The sequence below is a fragment of the Canis aureus genome, chromosome 32, assembly GCF_053574225.1.
Source record: "Canis aureus isolate CA01 chromosome 32, VMU_Caureus_v.1.0, whole genome shotgun sequence".
Taxonomy (NCBI): Eukaryota; Metazoa; Chordata; class Mammalia; order Carnivora; family Canidae; genus Canis; species Canis aureus.
The window spans coordinates 34,614,545-34,634,037 of NC_135642.1; the positions used below are offsets into that span (position 1 = coordinate 34,614,545).

The 19,493-nt window shown below is 36.3% G+C and overlaps 1 protein-coding gene across 4 annotated transcripts in view; it reads right to left on the reverse strand.

The window, feature by feature from the left end:
• DPP8 (dipeptidyl peptidase 8) overlaps window positions 1–19,493 on the reverse strand; it is a 66,985-nt gene that overhangs the window by 24,172 nt on the left and 23,320 nt on the right. For all 4 annotated transcript variants that reach the window (XM_077881520.1, XM_077881521.1, XM_077881519.1 and 1 more), the window contains exons 5-12: window positions 17,298–17,471; window positions 15,643–15,811; window positions 8,167–8,277; window positions 6,652–6,780; window positions 6,027–6,088; window positions 3,170–3,270; window positions 2,287–2,464; window positions 1,235–1,394 (exon numbers count right to left, since the gene is read on the reverse strand). In XM_077881520.1, coding sequence (XP_077737646.1) covers window positions 1,235–1,394; window positions 2,287–2,464; window positions 3,170–3,270; window positions 6,027–6,088; window positions 6,652–6,780; window positions 8,167–8,277; window positions 15,643–15,811; window positions 17,298–17,471 — 1,084 coding nt within the window. The remainder of the gene's footprint in view (window positions 1–1,234; window positions 1,395–2,286; window positions 2,465–3,169; window positions 3,271–6,026; window positions 6,089–6,651; window positions 6,781–8,166; window positions 8,278–15,642; window positions 15,812–17,297; window positions 17,472–19,493) is intronic.

Genomic DNA, 19,493 nt, shown 5'->3' on the forward strand with positions numbered 1-19,493 from the left:
CAAAAAACCTATTAGGGGCACCTGGGTGGCTTGGTCAGTTAAGTGGCTCCTGACTCTTGATTTCTGCTCAGGTGGTGATCTCAGGGTCCCGGGACTAAGCCCCATGTTGGGCTCCATGCTCAGTGGGGAGTTTGCTTCTCCCACTCCCTCTGCTCCCCACCCCCATTCTCAACTCATGCTCTCTCCCCTATACTGGTGCTCTCTCTTGCTCTCTAAATAAGTAAATCTGTTTTTTTTTTTAAGGATTTTAAAAATATTTTTAAGAGAGACACAGTGAGTGAGAGAGAGAGAGAGAGAGAGGGGCAGAGATACAGGCAGAGGGAGAAGCAGGCTCCACACAGGGAGCCCGACCTGGGACTCGATCCCGGGTCTCCAGGATCACACCCTGGGCTGAAGCTGGCACTAAACCGCTGAGCCACCAGGGCTGCCCTAAATAAGTAAACCTTTTTTTTTTTTTTTTTTAAATAAGTAAATCTTAAAAGAAAATGACCCAGTATGTAAAAAACAAAAAACATATAAAAATAACTTTTTAAAAAAAATCTTATTTATTTATTCATGAGAGACACAGAGAGGCAGAGATACAGGCAGAGGGAGAAGCAGGCTCCATACAGGGAGCCCAACATGGGACTCGATCCCCGGACTGGGATCACATCCTGAGCCAAAGGCAGATGCTCAACTGCTGAGCTACCCAGGAGTCCCTAAAAATAACTTTTTAAAAAGTTTTTTTTTTAAAGATTTTATTTATTTGACACAGAGAGAGAGAGAGAGCACAAGCAGGCAGAGCAGCAGGCAGAGGGAGGAGAAGCAGGCTCCCTACTGAGCAGAGAGCCTGATGTAGGGCTTGATCTCAGGACCCTGGGATTGTAACCTGAGCTGAAGGCAGACGCTTAACTGACTGAGCCACCCAGGTGCCCCTAAAAACAATTTTTTAAATCTCAATATGATTTGGGCTCACTTTAATTAAAAATTACAGTCAAGGCAAAAGTAGAAAGCTAAAATAAGTAATTCCATTCTCAGAGATTACTCACTATTAGTAGTTTCTTACATTATCTATCAACCAATTTGTCCTGTGATTTCATATATGTATATTTTTAATTTATGTATTGTTTAATGAAGCAAGTACTGATGTTTATAAAGTATGCAAAAGAGACATTATATTACCTTGCCTTCCCACCTTCTGCCCCCAACATATGTGTATATATATATATATTTCAAATAAAAATGGATTTCTTACTTGGGGCAGGCAGCCCACCACTGGATCGTTTATATTTGCTCTCCTTTAAAATGGATGTGATTTTGTATAAATGACGGAAACCTGTTTTGCATTCAGAGGCAAAAATAAATTCAATTTCATCTTCATGACTTTGGGGAAAAACATGAAAGATGTCATGGATCTGTAAAATGAATAGCTTAATTTACTATACACATTAATGAAAATACTACATAAACAATTCAATTAAGCTAGAGAAAAAAGAATTACTTGGTAAATACATTTTGGAATGTAAATAACTGGCAGTGCTAGTGGGTACTGTACATTTCTTTTTTTTTTTTTTTTGTACATTTCTAATATAGATTTGGTCTGGTCCTTTCAGATTTATCTTAATTTAGTCATAGACTTTTTCCATTGAGAAATAAATATTCCCAAATGGTGAAAAAAGAAAAATTGACCAAAAGCTTGCTCACCATCTCTGTAATCCTTTGAAACATGGCATGAGGTTTAATGATATAAATCTTACTACAGAATATTATTACTTATTCTTACCTAAAATCTTACTACTTTTCTTTTCCAAAGAGAAATATTATAACAGTTGAAAGGTGAATAATATGAAGCCTGTACTCAGCCAAAGAGTGATCTGGCTTTATTTATTTTGTATCTTAAGTTTTTTCCCACTAAATTGGAAACCAAAAAACTCAATCACAGATTGGTAAATTCTGTATAGTTTGTCAACTTGAAAGTCTCTTCTAGTCCTCCTCAGAGGTACTGTGATGCTGTTTTCAATACCTGATGTGTCCAGGAATAAGGGCAAATTTGTAGCCAAGAAGATGTCATTTCAATGACATCTATGTTTTTTTTTTTAATGATATCTTTTTTATTATGACACCTACTTTCTATCTACAAACCATTCCATTCTGCAACCATCATTCCAATTTGAAATGTTCAAACTAAGCAAATAACATTCATGGTTACTTTGAATTTAAAAATTTCATTTTGAGAGTTTGCTATGAAACTTCATTTGCTTCGGCATTCTGAGAAAATATGTAACCGAGTACAGAAAACATACGTACATTTATCCAGATGTCTGTTGTTTCTTCATAGATAATTAGTGGCGTCACAGAGTCAGGCACGGACTCAATAAGTCTCTGTCTTTCCATGGCATCATCTTCTACTGGGATAAATAATTCAGGTGAGATCAACACTATCTGTAGGCGAGTTTGGGAGCGATCTAGTAGAATGGACCAAGCACTATTTAAACAAACAAACAAAAAAGCACCAAAAATAAAGCAAGCTCTCAGAAAATGAATATCCCCCTACTCTCTTCCTTAATACCCATCAATTATTTCTGTAATCACAAAGAATTGCTTTAGTAAATGTTAGATTATCACCTAGAAGCGGCTAATTAAAAGTATTAGCTTATTGTATACTTATTTTCTAAAGTTAGGCTTGAGTTTTTTAAAAAGTGGTTTTCTTTAAACTCTTAAAACCACAGATGACCTATGAAATTGTTTTCTCCCTTTAGTGTCAACAATTTCCGGCCTTGTGAAACTCCTATTGCCTACTTTAGGAACTATATGTAATCACCTTCACATAAAACTCTACAAAAATTTTTGCTTAAATTATATAATAAAAAAATATAGGTTCCTTCATGTGAGCCTTAAAGTCATACAATTTAACCACACACACACAAAAAAAACATTAAAACCATGACTGGCTATGTAAGAGACGGCATTAGGCATTACAACTTCGGCATTACAACGCAGTAATTGCATATAGAATTACAAATCCACAAGCCCATTTAGCTCAGGGCGAATTCTCTGTGCGGAAATAACAACTCTGCAAATTTACATAATAAAGGCATCTCCAACTGAAGGGCAAGCGTAGTAACGTAAACATTTCTAAAGTTCTGGATTCTAAATTACTTGTAAAGAAGTGACAATTTAACATACGCACTATTTTCCCTCTGGAGTCCATCCAGCTCTGGCAATATATTCAACTCCTTCAAACAGAATCTCAAAAGGCTGAATTAGTTCCTTATCTATGACATCGATAATCTATTAAAAAAGAAATAAAAGGAATCAAGTTACAGAAGAGTCAGATCATTAACTAGTTTACTAGTCTACCTAAATCATAATCATTAACAGCATGACATTTTTTCAGATTTAGGTATTTTAAAAAGGCATGAGGGATAGAGCAAAACCAGCAGTAAGTTGTGGGTTACCTACACCGCTGTGCTCTTCATGCCTAAAAAAAGTTTTAAGCACAAGATTACAGGTCTTTTTCCATGAGTTTATACTAACAGAGCCCTTGCTAATAACTTGTCAAAACACATTTTAATTACTTTATTTAGACTCTAGTATCAAAGAAAAACTACTGTCCCTAGTTCCCTATATTTTAGCCTAATATGTGATTTCTGTAATATATTAGTGAAATGGCCCTAAGCAAGTAAATTTTTTTCCTTTAAAAATCTAGCCAACACACAATACTAAGTTGCAAAAAAAAAAGGCGGGGGGGGGCAAAGGATCTGGATAATTCTCCAACAAAAATATACAAATGGTCAATAAGCACATGAAAAGATAGTCATTAGCCATCAGGAAAATTTAAGTCAAAATCACAATGAGATACAACTTTACACTTAGTAGGTGACTATAATAAATAAGACAAACAATATAAGTATTGATGAGGATTTGTGGAGAGATTGGAAACTCCCACAATGGGAATGTAAAATAGTGCAACCACTTTGGGCAAATAGTCTGGTAGTTAGTTTCTCAAAAGGTTAAGCACGGAGCTATCATATGCTGAACAATTCCACTTCTAGGTATCTATCAAGAGAAATGAAAACATATACACAGATTCATGGTCATATTATTCGTTAATAGCCAAAAGTGGAAACACCTTAATTGTCCAAAACTGATGAGTAGTTAAATAAAATGTGGTATAGCTATGCAATAGAATATTACTGGGTGATAAAAAGAAAGTGCTGGGGCCCTTGGCTGGTTTAGTTGGAAGAGTATATGACCCTTGATCTTGGGGCTGTGAGTTCAAGCCCTGTGTTGATTACTTAAATAAATAAAAACTTAAAAAAAAAAAAAAAGCAAGATAGTACTGATACATGGTGCAATATAGATGGAACTTGAAGACATGATGCTAAGTGACAGAAACCAGACTAGATACTGTATGATTCCATTTATATGAAGTGTACAGAATAGGCAAATCTATGGATAGAAAGTAGACTAGTGGTTGCTCAGTGCTAAGGGATATAGGAAGGTTGGAGGGTGATGATTAAGGAATGTGGGGTTTCTTTTTGGGGTGATGAAAATGTTCTAAAATGGACTATGGTGATGGGTTACATAATTCTGCGAATATACTAAAAGTCATTCTAAAATTTAAACGAATAAACTGTATTATATGTGAATATATACATCTCAATAAAGCTGTTAAAGTCTAGCCGAGAAGACTGGTTTTTGTTTTGTAAGCAGGCTCCACACCTGGCATGGAGCTCAAAGGGGGCTTGAACTCACAGCCCTGACATCAAGACCTGATCTGAGATCAAGAGTTGAATGGTTAACTGACTTTGCCACCCAGGTACCCCAAGAATTTCAATTAATCTTGTGTGCATTCAGCTTATAAGCATTTGACTGTCCAGTTGGGAAGCAGTACAACAGAAATGTGGGACATCTATCTAACACAGAATGTAAGTCCTAGTCAATGACTGCTATTTTTTTTTAACTATTGATCTGTAGAATTAACAATAGTAAAGAGGAAAAACTTCTGGAAAGGAGTGATAAATATGCACATCCCTATATTTTTATCTTGGGAACCAGCAAAAAGTTTCAAAGCAGAAGATCAGGTCAACTTGAAATCATGGTCCACAGATATCTCAGCAAGGTGAGTAAGTTCAAAAAGCTCAACATCATTCAGCAGCAGGGAAATACAAATCAAAACCATAATGGGATACCACGTCACACCCACTAGAAAGGCTAAAATGTTTAATGAGTTAAGAAACGAAAGATGTTGGCAAGGATGTGGAGAAAGGGGAACCCTCTTACACTGTTGGTAGGAATGCAAGCTGATGCAGCCACTCTGGAAAACAGCATGGAGGTTCCTCAAAAAGTTGAAAACAGAGCTACCCTGTGATCTAGCAATTTCGCTACTAGGGATTTACCCCAAAGATATAAATGTATTGCAAAGGGCACGCACACCCCAATATTTATAGCAGCAATGTCCATAATAGCCAAACTATGAAAAGAGCCCAGATGTCCATCGACAGATGAATAGATAAAGAAGAGGTGGTGTACATATACAATGGAATACTACTCAGCCATCAGAGAAATGAAATCTTGCCATTTGCAATGACAGAGATGGAACTAAAGGGTATTATGCTAAGTGTAATAAGACAATCAGAGAAAGACAATTATCATATGATCTCCTCACATCTGGAATTTAAGAAACAGAGGAACACAGGGGAAGAGAGGGAAAAAAAGACGAAATCAGAGAGGGAGACAAACCGTAAGAGACCCTTAATCATAGGAAACAAATTGAGGGTTGCTGGAGGGGAAGGGGGTGGAGGGATAGGATAATTGGGTGATAGACATTAAGGAGGGCATGTGATGTAATGAGCACTGGGTGTTATATAAGACTGATAAATCACTGACCTCTACTTCTGAAACCAATAAGACATTATATATTAATTGATTTTAAATTAAAAAAAAAAAGAACTGAGTTAAAAAAATTAAAGAATGTATCTAAGATATTTACTAAACAGACTAGTTAAGTTACACAAAAAGTCAGCTCAACATTTTATACTTACCCTTCCTTCAGCATCAATCATTATTTCTGACATCTTAAAAGTGACTTTTGGATTTGCTGTGCCTTTAGAAAGAGACATAAATGAATAGTAATGCATATCCAAAATTATTCAAACCAATTTAGTCAGATCAACCCCCCTGACACTTTAGTTAAGTCAAGAATATTGTAGAATCAAGGCTTTATAAGAATCTCAAAACTCCAATTCAAATTTATAATTCTCAACGTAGGTATCAAAAGATTAAAAAAAAAAAGACTGGAAAATATAAGAGTCAGTGTGCAATACATAAGAGAAATTCTGCATCATTTTGTAATTGAAATATGGCAAACAGCAAAACAGGAAAAAAATGATTAAGAATATAATCCCTTAAAAATCTTTATTTCATAGCAAAGACTCCTTTTTTTTCTCATTACTTGTAGTAACCAGCTTTGTGCACTTCCCAACCTTTGAAATTAACTAAATAAGAAGATCAGCTTGTAATTAGGAAATCTACTTCAGTGACAATGAATAACCTACCTTCACTAAAGGCTTTAACTGATCAATACTGACCATTCTTTGGATGAATGCAGAGAGAATCTTGTTCGGAAAGTAGAAATGAGTGAATATAAATGTTGATGGAATATAGTACCTGTTTTAGGATAACGGAATGAATCTGCCCTCCTTGTTTCCAACATAGGGGATGTAACATGAATAATTTCCACCTCAGATTCATCATTTTCTTCATATAGAATTCTCAGAATTTTGCTGCCATTGGGAGCTTAAAAGAAATTTAAATATTGAAAATCTAGAAGAATTATTCCAGACAGTAATCATAACTAACCATTCCTTCTAGCAGTATATTTCCCAAAGTGAAAAATAATTTATGTACAAAATATGCTGCCTTTTGTGTATGAAACTATCACCAGTCTTTGCACTAGGAAGGTGAGTTACTACTAAACCATTTCTGCTAGTTAAAGGAAGGCAAAACCTGAAGATAATTATGTACATATACACACACACATATATGTTTAAATTTTAACTAGGCTCCATGCCCAACATGGGGCTTGAACTCCTTGAACTCACGACCTTGAGATTAAGAGCCACATGCTTTACCAACTGAGTCAGGTGCCCCTGTACCTATACACATTTAAAACTTGCACTTATGAAGGATTTCAGTCCCTGCATACTTTTTCTTTTTTTTTTTTTTTTAAGATCTTATTTATTTATTCATGGGAGACAGAGACAGAGACAGAGAGAGAGAGAGAGAGAGAGAGAGAGGCAGAGACATAGGCAGAGGGAGAAGCAGGCCCGTGCAGGGAGCCCAACGCGGGATTCGATCCCAGGTCTCCAGGATCATGCCTTGGACTGAAGGCAGTGCTAAACTGCTGAGCCACCCGGGCTGCCCAGTCCCTGCATACCTTAAAATGCATTCCTTGTTGAAAAATGAATTACTCAATTATATTTATAATATTTGCTATAACAAAATAAATGCTATTTTTAAAAAAGATTTTATTCATTTATTTGAGAGAAAGAGCAAGAGCAGTGGGGAGAGGCAGAAGAGAAGGAGAGAGAGTCCCAAGAAGACTCTGTGCTGAGCATGGAGCCCAGTGTGGGGCTCAATCCCACAACCCCAATACCATGACCTGAGCTGAAACCAAGAGTTGGATGTCCAACCAACTGTGCCACCCAGGTGCCTTCTAATGCTATTTAAAGAGTCCAGTATTCTTTTAATGGTTTCTCTAATTCATATCAAAATCTTGTTCTAAGGGGGCACCTGGTGGCTTCGTTGGTTAAGCGGTCTGCCTTCGGCTTAGGTTATGATCTTGAAATTCCGGGACTGAGCCTCTATCAGGCTCCTTGCTGAGTGGGGAGCTTGCTTCTCCCTCTCCCTCTGCTCCTCCCCCTCAAGCCCTGCTCATGTTCTCTCTTGCTTGCTTGCTCTCTCTCTCAAATAAATAAATAAAATATTTTAAAAAAATCTTATTCTAACAAACAGTTATGGCAAAACATTTTTTTATATTATTTATATTCTAAATAATTACTGGTAGGATCCAATCTTCATGACTTCATGATCTACTATTCAGGACTTAGGATCTGTGCACTTAACTAATTGGCAGTTGAATCTCATATTTTAATTAAGTTATATTATTTTGAACCCCCTTACTTGTTTCAGCTTCTGGACACCACCAGTAGCCAGAATATCTATCAAATTCTTCTTGAAGAACAAAGGTAGCAACTCCAGCTGATCTGGGATCTTCTTCCATGTTGGCTAGTTCTGGACAAATATAAACAGCAAGATTATCACAGGAAGTTCTCTATCTTTTCATAGGTACTAAGCACAATGATTTAGTTTATTTTGAAATGCAACTGTAGTATTATGGTGAACTCTGGAGCCAGTGGACTAGATTTAAACCTGAACTCCATCATTTACTTACTGACCTTGGGCAAATCACCCAACTTCATTCCACTGCAGTGTCCCACTTGTAAATGGGAATAAGAAATGTATCACATACGGTTGTTAGGATTAAATGAGTTAATTCACATAAAGCACTTAAAACACATCCTGAACCAAAATATGTTCTACATAAATATCAGTTATTATTTCCCCATTTCATTAGCATCATGGAAAAACCACAAAACAAAACCATGTAAAGGGTCACAGTGACTTGTAACTTACACCCAGAAAAGTCCAACTTTACACCTAGTATGGGTCTTGCACATCATGTAATCTCATTGTTCCTCCCACCTCCCTTTCTTCCATTCAACTAGAACATTTTAGCTTTTATAACTGTTTCACACTTTCCAGCAAATAGTGTAAAGGGAACTCTTGCTTTAAAAATAAACCCATCAAATTTTAAAAAAGAAAACCATAGCTGGGGGCATCACAATGCCAGATTTCAGGTTGTACTACAAAGCTGTGGTCATCAAGACAGTGGGACTGGCACAAAAACAGACACACAGATCAATGGAATAGAATAGAAAATCCAGAAGTGGACCCTCAACTTTATGGTCAACTAATATTTGATAAAGGAGGAAAGACTATCCACTGGAAGAAAGACAGTCTCTTCAATAAATGGTGCTGGGAAAATTGGACATCCACATGCAGAAGAATGAAACTAGACTACTCTCTTTCACCATACACAAAGATAAACTCAAAATGGATGAAAGATCTAAATGTGAGACAAGATTCCATCAAAATCCTAGAGGAGAACACAGGCAACACCCTTTATGAACTCGGCCACAGTAACTTCTTGCAAGATACATCCACGAAGGCAAAAGAAACAAAAGCAAAAATGAACTATTGGGACTTCATCAAGATAAGAAGCTTTTGCACAGCAAAGGATACAGTCAACAAAACTAAAAGACAACCTACAGAATGGGAGAAGATATTTGCAAATGACGTATCAGATAAAGGGCTAGTTTCCAAGATCTATAAAGAACTTATTAAACTCAACACTAAAGAAACAAACAATCCAATCATGAAATGGGCAAAAGACATGAACAGAAATCTCACAGAGGAAGACAAAGACATGGCCAACAAGCACATGAGAAAATGCTCCACATCACTTGCCATCAGGGAAATACAAATCAAAACCACAATGAGATACTACCTCACACCAGTGAGAATGGGGTAAATTAACAAGGCAGGAAACCACAAATGTTGGAGAGAATATGGAGAACAGGGAACCCTCTTACACTGTTGGTGGGAATGTGAAATGGTGCAGCCACTCTGGAAAACTGTGTGGAGGTTCCTCAAAGAGTTAAAAATAGACCTGCCCTATGACCCAGCAATTGCACTGCTGGGGATTTACCCCAAAGATACAGATACAGTGAAACGCCAGGACACCTGCACCCTGATGTTTATAGCAGCAATGTCCACAATAGCCAAACTGTGGAAGGAGCCTCGGTGTCCATCGAAAGATGAATGGATAAAGAAGATGTGGTTTATGTATACAATAGAATATTACTCAGCCATTAGAAATGACAAATACCCACCATTTGCTTCAACGTGGATGGAACTGGAGGGTATTATGCTGAGTGAAATAAGTCAATCGGAGAAGGACAAACATTATATGTTCTCATTCATTGGGGAATATAAATAATAGTGAAAGGGAATAGAAGGGAAGGGAGAAGAAATGGGTAGGAAATATCAGAAAGGGAGACAGGGGATCCCTGGGTGGCGCAGCGGTTTGGCGCCTGCCTTTGGCCCAGGGCGCGATCCTGGAGACCCGGGATCGAATCCCACATCGGGCTCCTGGTGCATGGAGCCTGCTTCTCCCTCTGCCTGTAGTGTCTCTGCCTCTCTCTCTCTCTCTGTATGACTATCATAAATAAATTTAAAAAATGTTTAAAAAAAAAAAAAGAGGGATCCCTGAGTGGCGCAGCGGTTTGGCGCCTGCCTTTGGCCCAGGGCGCGATCCTGGAGACCCGGGATCGAATCCCACGTCGGGCTCCCTGCATGGAGCCTGCTTCTCCCTCCTCCTGTGTCTCTGCCTCTCTCTCTCTCTCTCACTCTCTGTGTGACTATCATAAATAAATAAAATAAAATAAAAAAAAAGAAAAAAAAAGAAAGGGAGACAGAACATAAAGACTCCTAACTCTGGGAAACGAACTAGGGGTGGTAGAAAGGGAAGAGGGCAGGGGGTGGGGGTGAATGGGTGACGGGCACTGAGGGGGGCACTTGACGGGATGAGCACTGGGTGTTATTCTGTATGTTGGCAAATTGAACACCAATAAAAAATAAATTTATCATTAAAAAAATAAAAATAAACCCATCAATAAAGCTTAAAAAATAAATAAATAAACCCATCAAAACCACAAAGCCATAATTTTATGAGATTTTATGACATGGAGAAATGTTTCTAATATACTTGGATTTCAAAAAAGCATTATTACAAATAATAAATAAATAAAAAAGCATTATTACTAGAAGACATGTATACACTAATTTCATTCAAAAAATGTTAAGCAAACATATATTTAAAAAAGTGTTGGGATACAAACCAAAATGTGGTTTATATTCTTTCCAAATAATGAAACACACTATGGGTAAGAATTTCTTTGTATTTGGAAAAAAATATTTTAATTGCTTTATAATTTACAAAATCTTAGGTGTACCATTATTTGTGAAAAATATATTTGTGTAACGAATCACATCCTAACAAGACACAGAATATTTCCAACACCCAGAATGTTTTCTCAGGCCTCTTCTCAGTCAATGCCCATTCTCACTCCAGAACCACTAATCTAATTCTGTCACCACAGGTTGGTTTTGCCTATTCTAGAAAATCATGTAAGTGATGTACTTTGTCTGCTTCTTTAGATTCACCAGTGTTGTTACATGTATCAATGATTCATTCCTGTTTATTGCTAGATGGTATTCCATAGTATACCATAGTCTTTTTTATCCATTCATCTGTTAATGGGCATCTGGGCTGCTTCCAGTTATTGGCAATATGAATAAAGATGCTATAATCTTTCTTGCATAGGGATCATTGTGGGTGTATGCCCTCCCTTAAATAAAGACCTAGGAGTGGAAAGACTGGGTAGTTTGCTAAGTGTTTATTTTTTTAAGTATTTTTTAAAAAGATTTTATTTATTTATTCATGAGAGACACAGAGAGAGAAAGAGGCAGAGACACAGGCAGAGAGAGAACCAGGCTCCATGCAGGGAGCCTGATGTGGGACTCAATCCTGTGACTTCGGGATCACGCCCTGGGCCCAAGGCAGGCACTGAATCGCTGAGTCACCCAGACGCCCGCTAAGTGCTTAACTTGATAAGAAACTGCCACACAGTTTTCCATAGTGATTGTATTATTATTATTATTAAAGATTTTATTTATTTATTTGACAGAGAGAGAGCACATAAGCAGGGGAGTGACAGGTAGAGGGAGAGGGAGAAACAGGCTCCCTGTGGAGCAGGGAGCCCAATGTGGGACTTGATCCCAGCATCCTGGGATTATGACCTGAGCCACAGGCAGACGCTTAACCAACTGAGCCTCCAGTATTTGTTGTTATTTTATATTCTTACTAACAATGTATGAATGTTCCTCTCTGACATTTGTTAATATTTTTCACTTTAGCCAGCCTAATAGGTGTATGATAATATCTCATAAGTGATTTCAGTACTGTAGACAAGTTTCAAGTTTTTGCTAATCTGTATTTTCTATATATTGTCTGAAACAAATATGCAACATGAACCAATAATTCCTTATCCAAAAATTTTGAGTCCAGAGTGTTTGGAACTCAGAATTTGGGGGGATTTTTCCTATTTTTCATACATCTACTATATAATTATGTAACATCTCTGGCAGGGTAATCTAATACCCTGTAATTGAATACACCAATATTCTTGCAGCAAATTTATGAATAGACACACTAAGTAGGATTAAAATTATAAATATCCTCAGGTCAGTTCAGGACAGGTTTTGCCACCAAATGAATTTTAGCACCAAGCCAGTGAAAACTAAGCTCAGATTTCAAGATTTTTTTTTGAATTTTTGAATTAATGACATAGGCAAAGCCAGTGTTTGGTTTTCTTGGATCTTTCAACTACCCCAAAATTATATTCAACCATATTGCTTCATATATATATATTTTTAAAGATTTTATTTGTTTATTCATGAGAGACACAGAGAGAGAGGCACAGACATAGGCAGAGGGAGAAGCAGGCTCCAAGTAGGGAGCCTGACATGGGACTCGATCCCAAGTCCCCAGGATCACACTCTGGGCTGAAGGCGGCGCCAAACCGCTGAACCACTCGGGCTGCCCTCTTTTTCTTTTGGATGTGAGAATAGGTACCACTCATTTCTATCTCCATTTCACTTACTATGGACCTCAGTTATTAAGAGCTATTTATTAAATGAATAAAAGGTATCACTTTGTTCTTTGCTATGTCAATACATCATTTGAGAGTAGAGGCTGGTACTCCCTTACTTTTACATTTCTCTTCCTACTAGGCAGAAAATAAACACATGCACATACTCACTGACTAAACTCCTCTAGAACCAGACTTTCACTTAGAAACTTATTGTAAACAGAGTAAGAGTGAAGATGCACACTCTGTAACCTACCTTTCTTCTTAAACAAAAACATTGCACTTACTATGTTTCAGACATCATCCTAAACACTTCACAAAAATGAACTCACTATAACCTCATAAAAACACTATAGTAACATGCCTTTTCAGATACGGAAACTGAGACACTGGTTAAATAATTTATTAAAGTCCACAGAACTAAAAAATGACAGTTCTAGAACTCAGACAGTCTGTTTCTAGGTTACATTTTTAGCTAGTGTACTAATCTTAAAAATAATAAATATCATATAGCTATATGCACAGAAAGCAAAATAATAAAAACAATATTTTAACATCCTGCAGGGTGCCAGTGCTTTCTACTTTAAATTCTGTCAAAAAAAATTTTTTTTAAGGGAGGGACGGAGACAGAAAGATAGGGGCAGAGGGAGAGGGAGAATCTTAAGCAGACTCCATGCCCAGCATGGAGCCCGATGCAGGGCTCCATCTCACAAAACTGAGATCATGATCTGAGCTGCAATCATGCGTCAGATACTTAACCAACTAAGCAACTCAGGTGCCCCTAAATTCAATCTTCACAATAACCCTGTGTGAAAAACATTTCTACAGAAGAAAATATAGACTAAAAAAAAAAAAAAATCTTAATTCTATTGGTTATTGTTAGAGCTTTGTACTCCCAACCACAAGTAGGATAACTAGTACATAGTGAGTGCTCAATGTTTGTTGAAAGCGTGAAGAAATGGCTAGGATTTCCAACTCAGATTTACTAATCACTAATCTAATCCGTCTATTGCCATGGGTAGCTGTTCTGATTCCTGGACTTCAAATGGAGACCCAAAACATGGATTTTTAAAAATATTTATTTATTTACTTACTTAGTTATTTGGGGGAAAGGGGGAAGTATGCTGGCAGGGAGGTAGGGGTGAAGGGCAGAGGGAGAGGGAGAAGTAGGAAGCAGACTCCTAGATGAGTGTGGAGCCCAATGTGGAGCTTGATCTCAAGACCCTGAGATCATGACCTGAGCCAAAATCAAGAGATGGACACTTAATGGACTGAGCCACCCAGGTATCCCCAAAACATCCACTTTTCACTTAAAAAGTTCCCTACTCCATTCTCTTTTGTCTATCTGATGCTCTATAGAGTTTTAGACCACTTAAACCTGGATAAGTTCAACAGTCAAGTTTTGGTGTCCTTGTCTCTAGTCTTGGGCTTTTCAAATACAACTTTCATGAAGTATCCAGAACAATTTATCTATGATTCTGACCACACTACCCAATTGCTAAACACTTTTCATCATGCTAGAGACTGTTGATTTACATGATATAGTCAACCCTTGTCTTGGCTTTTTTTTATCAGCCAGCCTTACCTTTCCCTTCTTCTTGATTCATACCTTATGCTTTAGAACCATCAGACTGCTTTTAACTTCTCACACATACCACCTTCTGCATTAAGAACTTTCTCATGGGGTGCCCTCACATCGAATGAACTGGTTAATGTGCAGTCACATCTAAGATCAATTTAGATGCCAGTTAGGTGTCCTCTCTTCTGGGAAGTTCTTCCTAACCACCACCCCACACTGATGCTCTCATAACACCCTACGTTTGCTTATCACTCTGTTTTACTATTCATAGAGTCTCCTTGAGGGGCCCAGGTTATGTTTTATTCAATTCTGTATCCGTAGTTCCTGCCATGTTATCTGGTACACAGGAACTTAATGTATTTTTGTTGACTGACTAAATAGTTAGAACAGATTTCCTGACTTCTAATTCAGCGTTTTTTCTACCAATGTAAATTGTTCAGGAAAAGGCTTCTTTTATAACACCAATTATCCTAATGAAAAAAAATGTTTTTGTCAATACACTATTATATTCTAAAATAATTTATTAAGAAAGATGCCCAATAAATCAGCTTTGTGAACAGTATATTAAGCAAGAGTTGAACAAATGAATTTTGAAAGTGACCATCCTTCACTGTGGAGCTTATTAATCTTAAACTGTTTTATGTGTTCAAAGAAAAAGCAATACACTATTCCCCATCTTTCGTTTGTATGAAAGCTTTAGAGGAAAATATCTACATCTTTTCTGTGCTTTGAGCAGAGCTTAGTATTACTATAATCACCTAAATGAAAATTAAATATTTCCACAATACACACAATTCTACAAAGTTTTGTTTTTCCTATTATGACAAAAACTAAGTATGCTCTCCTAAAAGGGAAGATAAATTTTTTATATTAGGTTTTTGTTTGCTTTCCAAAAACCAGATTAACTTTTTTTAATAGATATTTTATTTTAATAAAAATAGTTTTGGGGAAATTCTGGCAGTTTCAGTAAGCTAAAGAAACAATCACATCAGAGATACTACTGTTGTGCTATCTGAAAATGAACATTAAGACGATGTAGCATTATGCAGGTGGTACATATTATTTATCCACTGTACTTTTTTCTTTTTAAAGATTTGAATTTAAAATATAAAGATCACCTACTTTGCCCCTACCTCAAAAAGTGAGCAAAAGTAAAATTTAAAAAATATTTTTCAAAAAAAAATAAAAAAATAAAAAAATAAAAAATATTTTTCAGCAAAGTATATGTGAAGAACTATGTGTTACCATTATGCACATAGGTGAGCCTCCTTTCTTCTCTGGTTACAATGTTGGATATCCAAATATCATTGCTATGTATAAAAGCAATCCAGTCTGGATCAGCTGGGCATAATTTGGGATCCATGCGAATGTTGGGACAGCTAGTTTCTACTAAATTTGGCCGTAAGGGTTGTTGCTAGAAAAGAAAAGAACATTTTTAAGACAAGTATCAGGATGATACATATATATTCATTCGCCAACATCCTTCCTATAAAATGAACAATAATTTCCAGTAAAATGTCAACTATGATAATTGTTCCTCAGAAAAATACACTTTTGCATGCTTTAACTTATGAGGCTGGACTCTTTTTTTTTTATACACTATGAATTAGAAAGCTAAGGCTACTAGGAAAGTAAAATTTTTTTTTTAAGATTTGAGAGAGAGAGAGAGAGCATGCAAGAGAGAGAGCACACAAGTGCACATGGAGGGGTGCAGAGGGAGGAGGAGAAAAGTAGACTCCCCACTGAGCACAGAGCCCCCCTGAGGCTCAATCCCAAGACCCATGATATCATGACCTGAGTCCAAATCAAGAGTCAGATGCTTAGCTCACTGAGATACCCGGGCACCCCAATAGGAAAGTAAATAAAGATAATATAACAGCATTTCATAAATTTTGTTGCCTAAACCTGTTTAATAGAATAATTATTCCTTGTTAAATACTTTTATTTAGCACTTATTTGTTGAATATTTATTATTTAAAATTAGTTTTACCAGTATAAAACAGTTTGGTCAGAAAGATGTAATGAAAGCCAGGATCATACAATTCTAACAAAATGATAGTTTTTTTTTTTTTAACATTTTATTTATTTGACATTTAACATTTGAGAGAGCAAGTGAGAGCACAAGCAGGAGGAGTGGTAGAGGGAGAGGGAGAGGGAGAGGGAGAAGCAGGCTCCCTGCTGAGCAAGGAGCCCAACGTGGGGCTCCATTCCAGGACCCTGGGATCAAGACCTGAGCTGAAGGCAGGCACTTAACTGACTGAGCCAAGCAGGCACCCCTAAAAGACGTTTTAATATCACATATAGAATTGCTTAGAGGGGAACCTGAGTGGCTCAGATGCTGAGCATCTAACTCTTGATTTAGGCTCAGGTCATGAGATCAAGCCCCGCATCAGGCTCCACACTCAGTGGGGACGGTGCTTGAGATTCTCTCTTCCTCTTCCTCTGCCCCTCCCCCTTTCATTCTCATTCTCGCTCTCTCTCTCATAAATAAATAAACCTTGATAAGAAAAAAAGAATTGCCTGGAATAAAACAAAACATTTAAAACCATTTATTAAGATGAATTAAGTATTTAAAGAAACCAAAATTAGATTGCCTTGTGATAACATTATCTTTCAAATTCCCCCTCAGCGTTTACAGCATTGATGTTTACAGCATTGATGCCCTTCACCTGTATCTTCCTACATAGCAAGTGTTTTTAGCATTTAAAAAATTACCTATTAATGTCAGCACAAAAACAATTAATTCTTACCTTGGGAAATTAATACTCATATATCTTGTTTTCTTTACTACTGAATTTCTCACTGGGTAAATATAAATTTTTGGTTTAACTACCTTTCTGATTTGGTAATAACCCTTTAGTACCCAAAAACAGATTTAACAAGTAGTAACACCAACTTACAGTAAACCCTTGTGGCCCTCCATCTTTTACGTGATAAATTCCACTACCAGCTTGAAACAGAAATGTTCCACTTCCTTGGTGATAATCATAGGAAGCAATTCCAACAGTTCCAATGCGTTTTCTTTCTCTTAATAGTTCTTCTTCTCGAGAATACATTCCATAGTCCAGTGTTGCCTAATGAAAAAGGAACGAGAAGTCACCTACTCCAGTCTTCAGAAAGCTTGCTTTTTGCTTTTAGCCAAAAAATTTCCACAGAAATCCTACCATCTTTCATATTACTGATGTTGAATGGCTCTAGATGGTGAGTGACTCCAAAATATGCCAGTAACTTTCAGCAAACTAATTTCAAGAAGTCTCCTGAAAGATTTCCTGGTAAATGGTCTCTAGATGATTATTGCATATAGTAAAGAACAATCGTCTGATCACCTGACTTGGCATTTTAGACCTTTGACAACTTAAATGTAAGTGAGCAGTGCTGCATGTAGTTAAGAGCACAGATTGAAACTAAGTGGTCTAAATCTAGGCTTTGATCATCACTAGAAATCTGACTTTGGGAAGTAGCTTAATTTCTTCAAAAGTAATTGTTCTCACTTTCAAAATAGTAATATATCACCTACTTCAGCTTTGTAAAGATTAACTTAGATAAAAACATGTCAAGCGTTTAACATAATGACTGGCATAGAGTAAGTTGTCAAGTATCAGCTGTCATTAATATCTTCCCACCAGATCTATTAATACTCTTCTAATAAAACCCTAGATCAGGCTGGTCATGTCACTGACATAAAACCCAATATAGGAGTTTCTGCCTCTTGGCCTTTGTCTGTTCCACTGTCCCCCTCTGAAAGGCTATTTTTCTTTCATCCATCCAAGTTTTACCATTATCCCAAAACCTTATCTCTGATTCAACCCTGCCAAGGAAAATTTACTGATCCACTATGGTATACAGTTACCTCTTCCTTGATATTTATATAAGAGTTACTATTTCTTTTACTTATTTGGGTATGGTATTGTTACTCACGTTTTTTTAGTATTTCTGACTAGAAATAGATTTAAAAAAAACACACAAATTAACAGAATCTCTGTCATTTTGTTTTCCTACCTGCAGCATCTGTTAAAATCTCTCTCAAAGACTATTTGTAATTAGTGATTGATGATAATAAGGGGATTTCCTAAGCTAGAAATATTATTTTTGATATAAGTATAAAATTTAAAAAGGAATATAAAGAAAACAAATATACTAAGTGCTAACAAAAAATTTACATCCACATTTTCTCTACAAGCTCTTAATACTTTGAGTATGATAAATAAGGGAAGTAGACATGGTTTCTCTCTCAAGAATACCTTAAAAAGAAATATAGAGGAGTTTATTGGTAGAAATAACAATCATTCCAAAACTAAGCGCACTGAAAGTAAACACTGTTCAAGGATGACAAACACATGTGTGTACTTGCAAACTTAAAATAATGTTAGGTGAGGTTACACAGGAGATAACCTGGGAATCTTGCTAAAAACCCACCCAGTACTTCGTGTTCATTGTATCACTTTTTAAAAATTAAATAATTATATGTATATACATTTGTCCATGTGTTAGGCTCCAATAGAAAAAACTTGTTAATTCAATGAATATATAGTTTTATGAATTCTGATCTCTTTAAGTATCTCTTAAGATACTGAAGCATTTCTTTCCACTGAAGCCCAAAGCCCAAAGAAATTATATTTTAATTTCTCCCCTCTTATTCTCCCTGTATGTCACTGGACTTGGTCTGTATTTACTATGTCTTAATGCTTAATCAGAACACAAGAAATTTCAGAGGTAAGATATTAACTTTCACAAGAGAACTCTGAATTCGTAACTTTGTAATTATAAAATTTGTTAATCTGAAATAATAACAAGATGATAAAAAGAACCTTGAAAAAGATTATGGGGAACAAGGTTAGTTTTACCAGATACGTAAAAATTAAAACATGAATAAACAGAATGAACAGCAATGGTCCAGAAATCTAAAATATAGAAAGCTGAATATAGAAATTTATAAGAAAAAAACAGTAGGAAAAAGATGAAGCTTTTAAAATCAGTGATTACTGATTTAAATTTCAAATCAAAAAAAAAAATAAATAAATAAATTTCAAATCATAATTACTGCACAGCCATATGGAAAAAAGATAACACTGGGATCCATTTCTCACATATTTCAA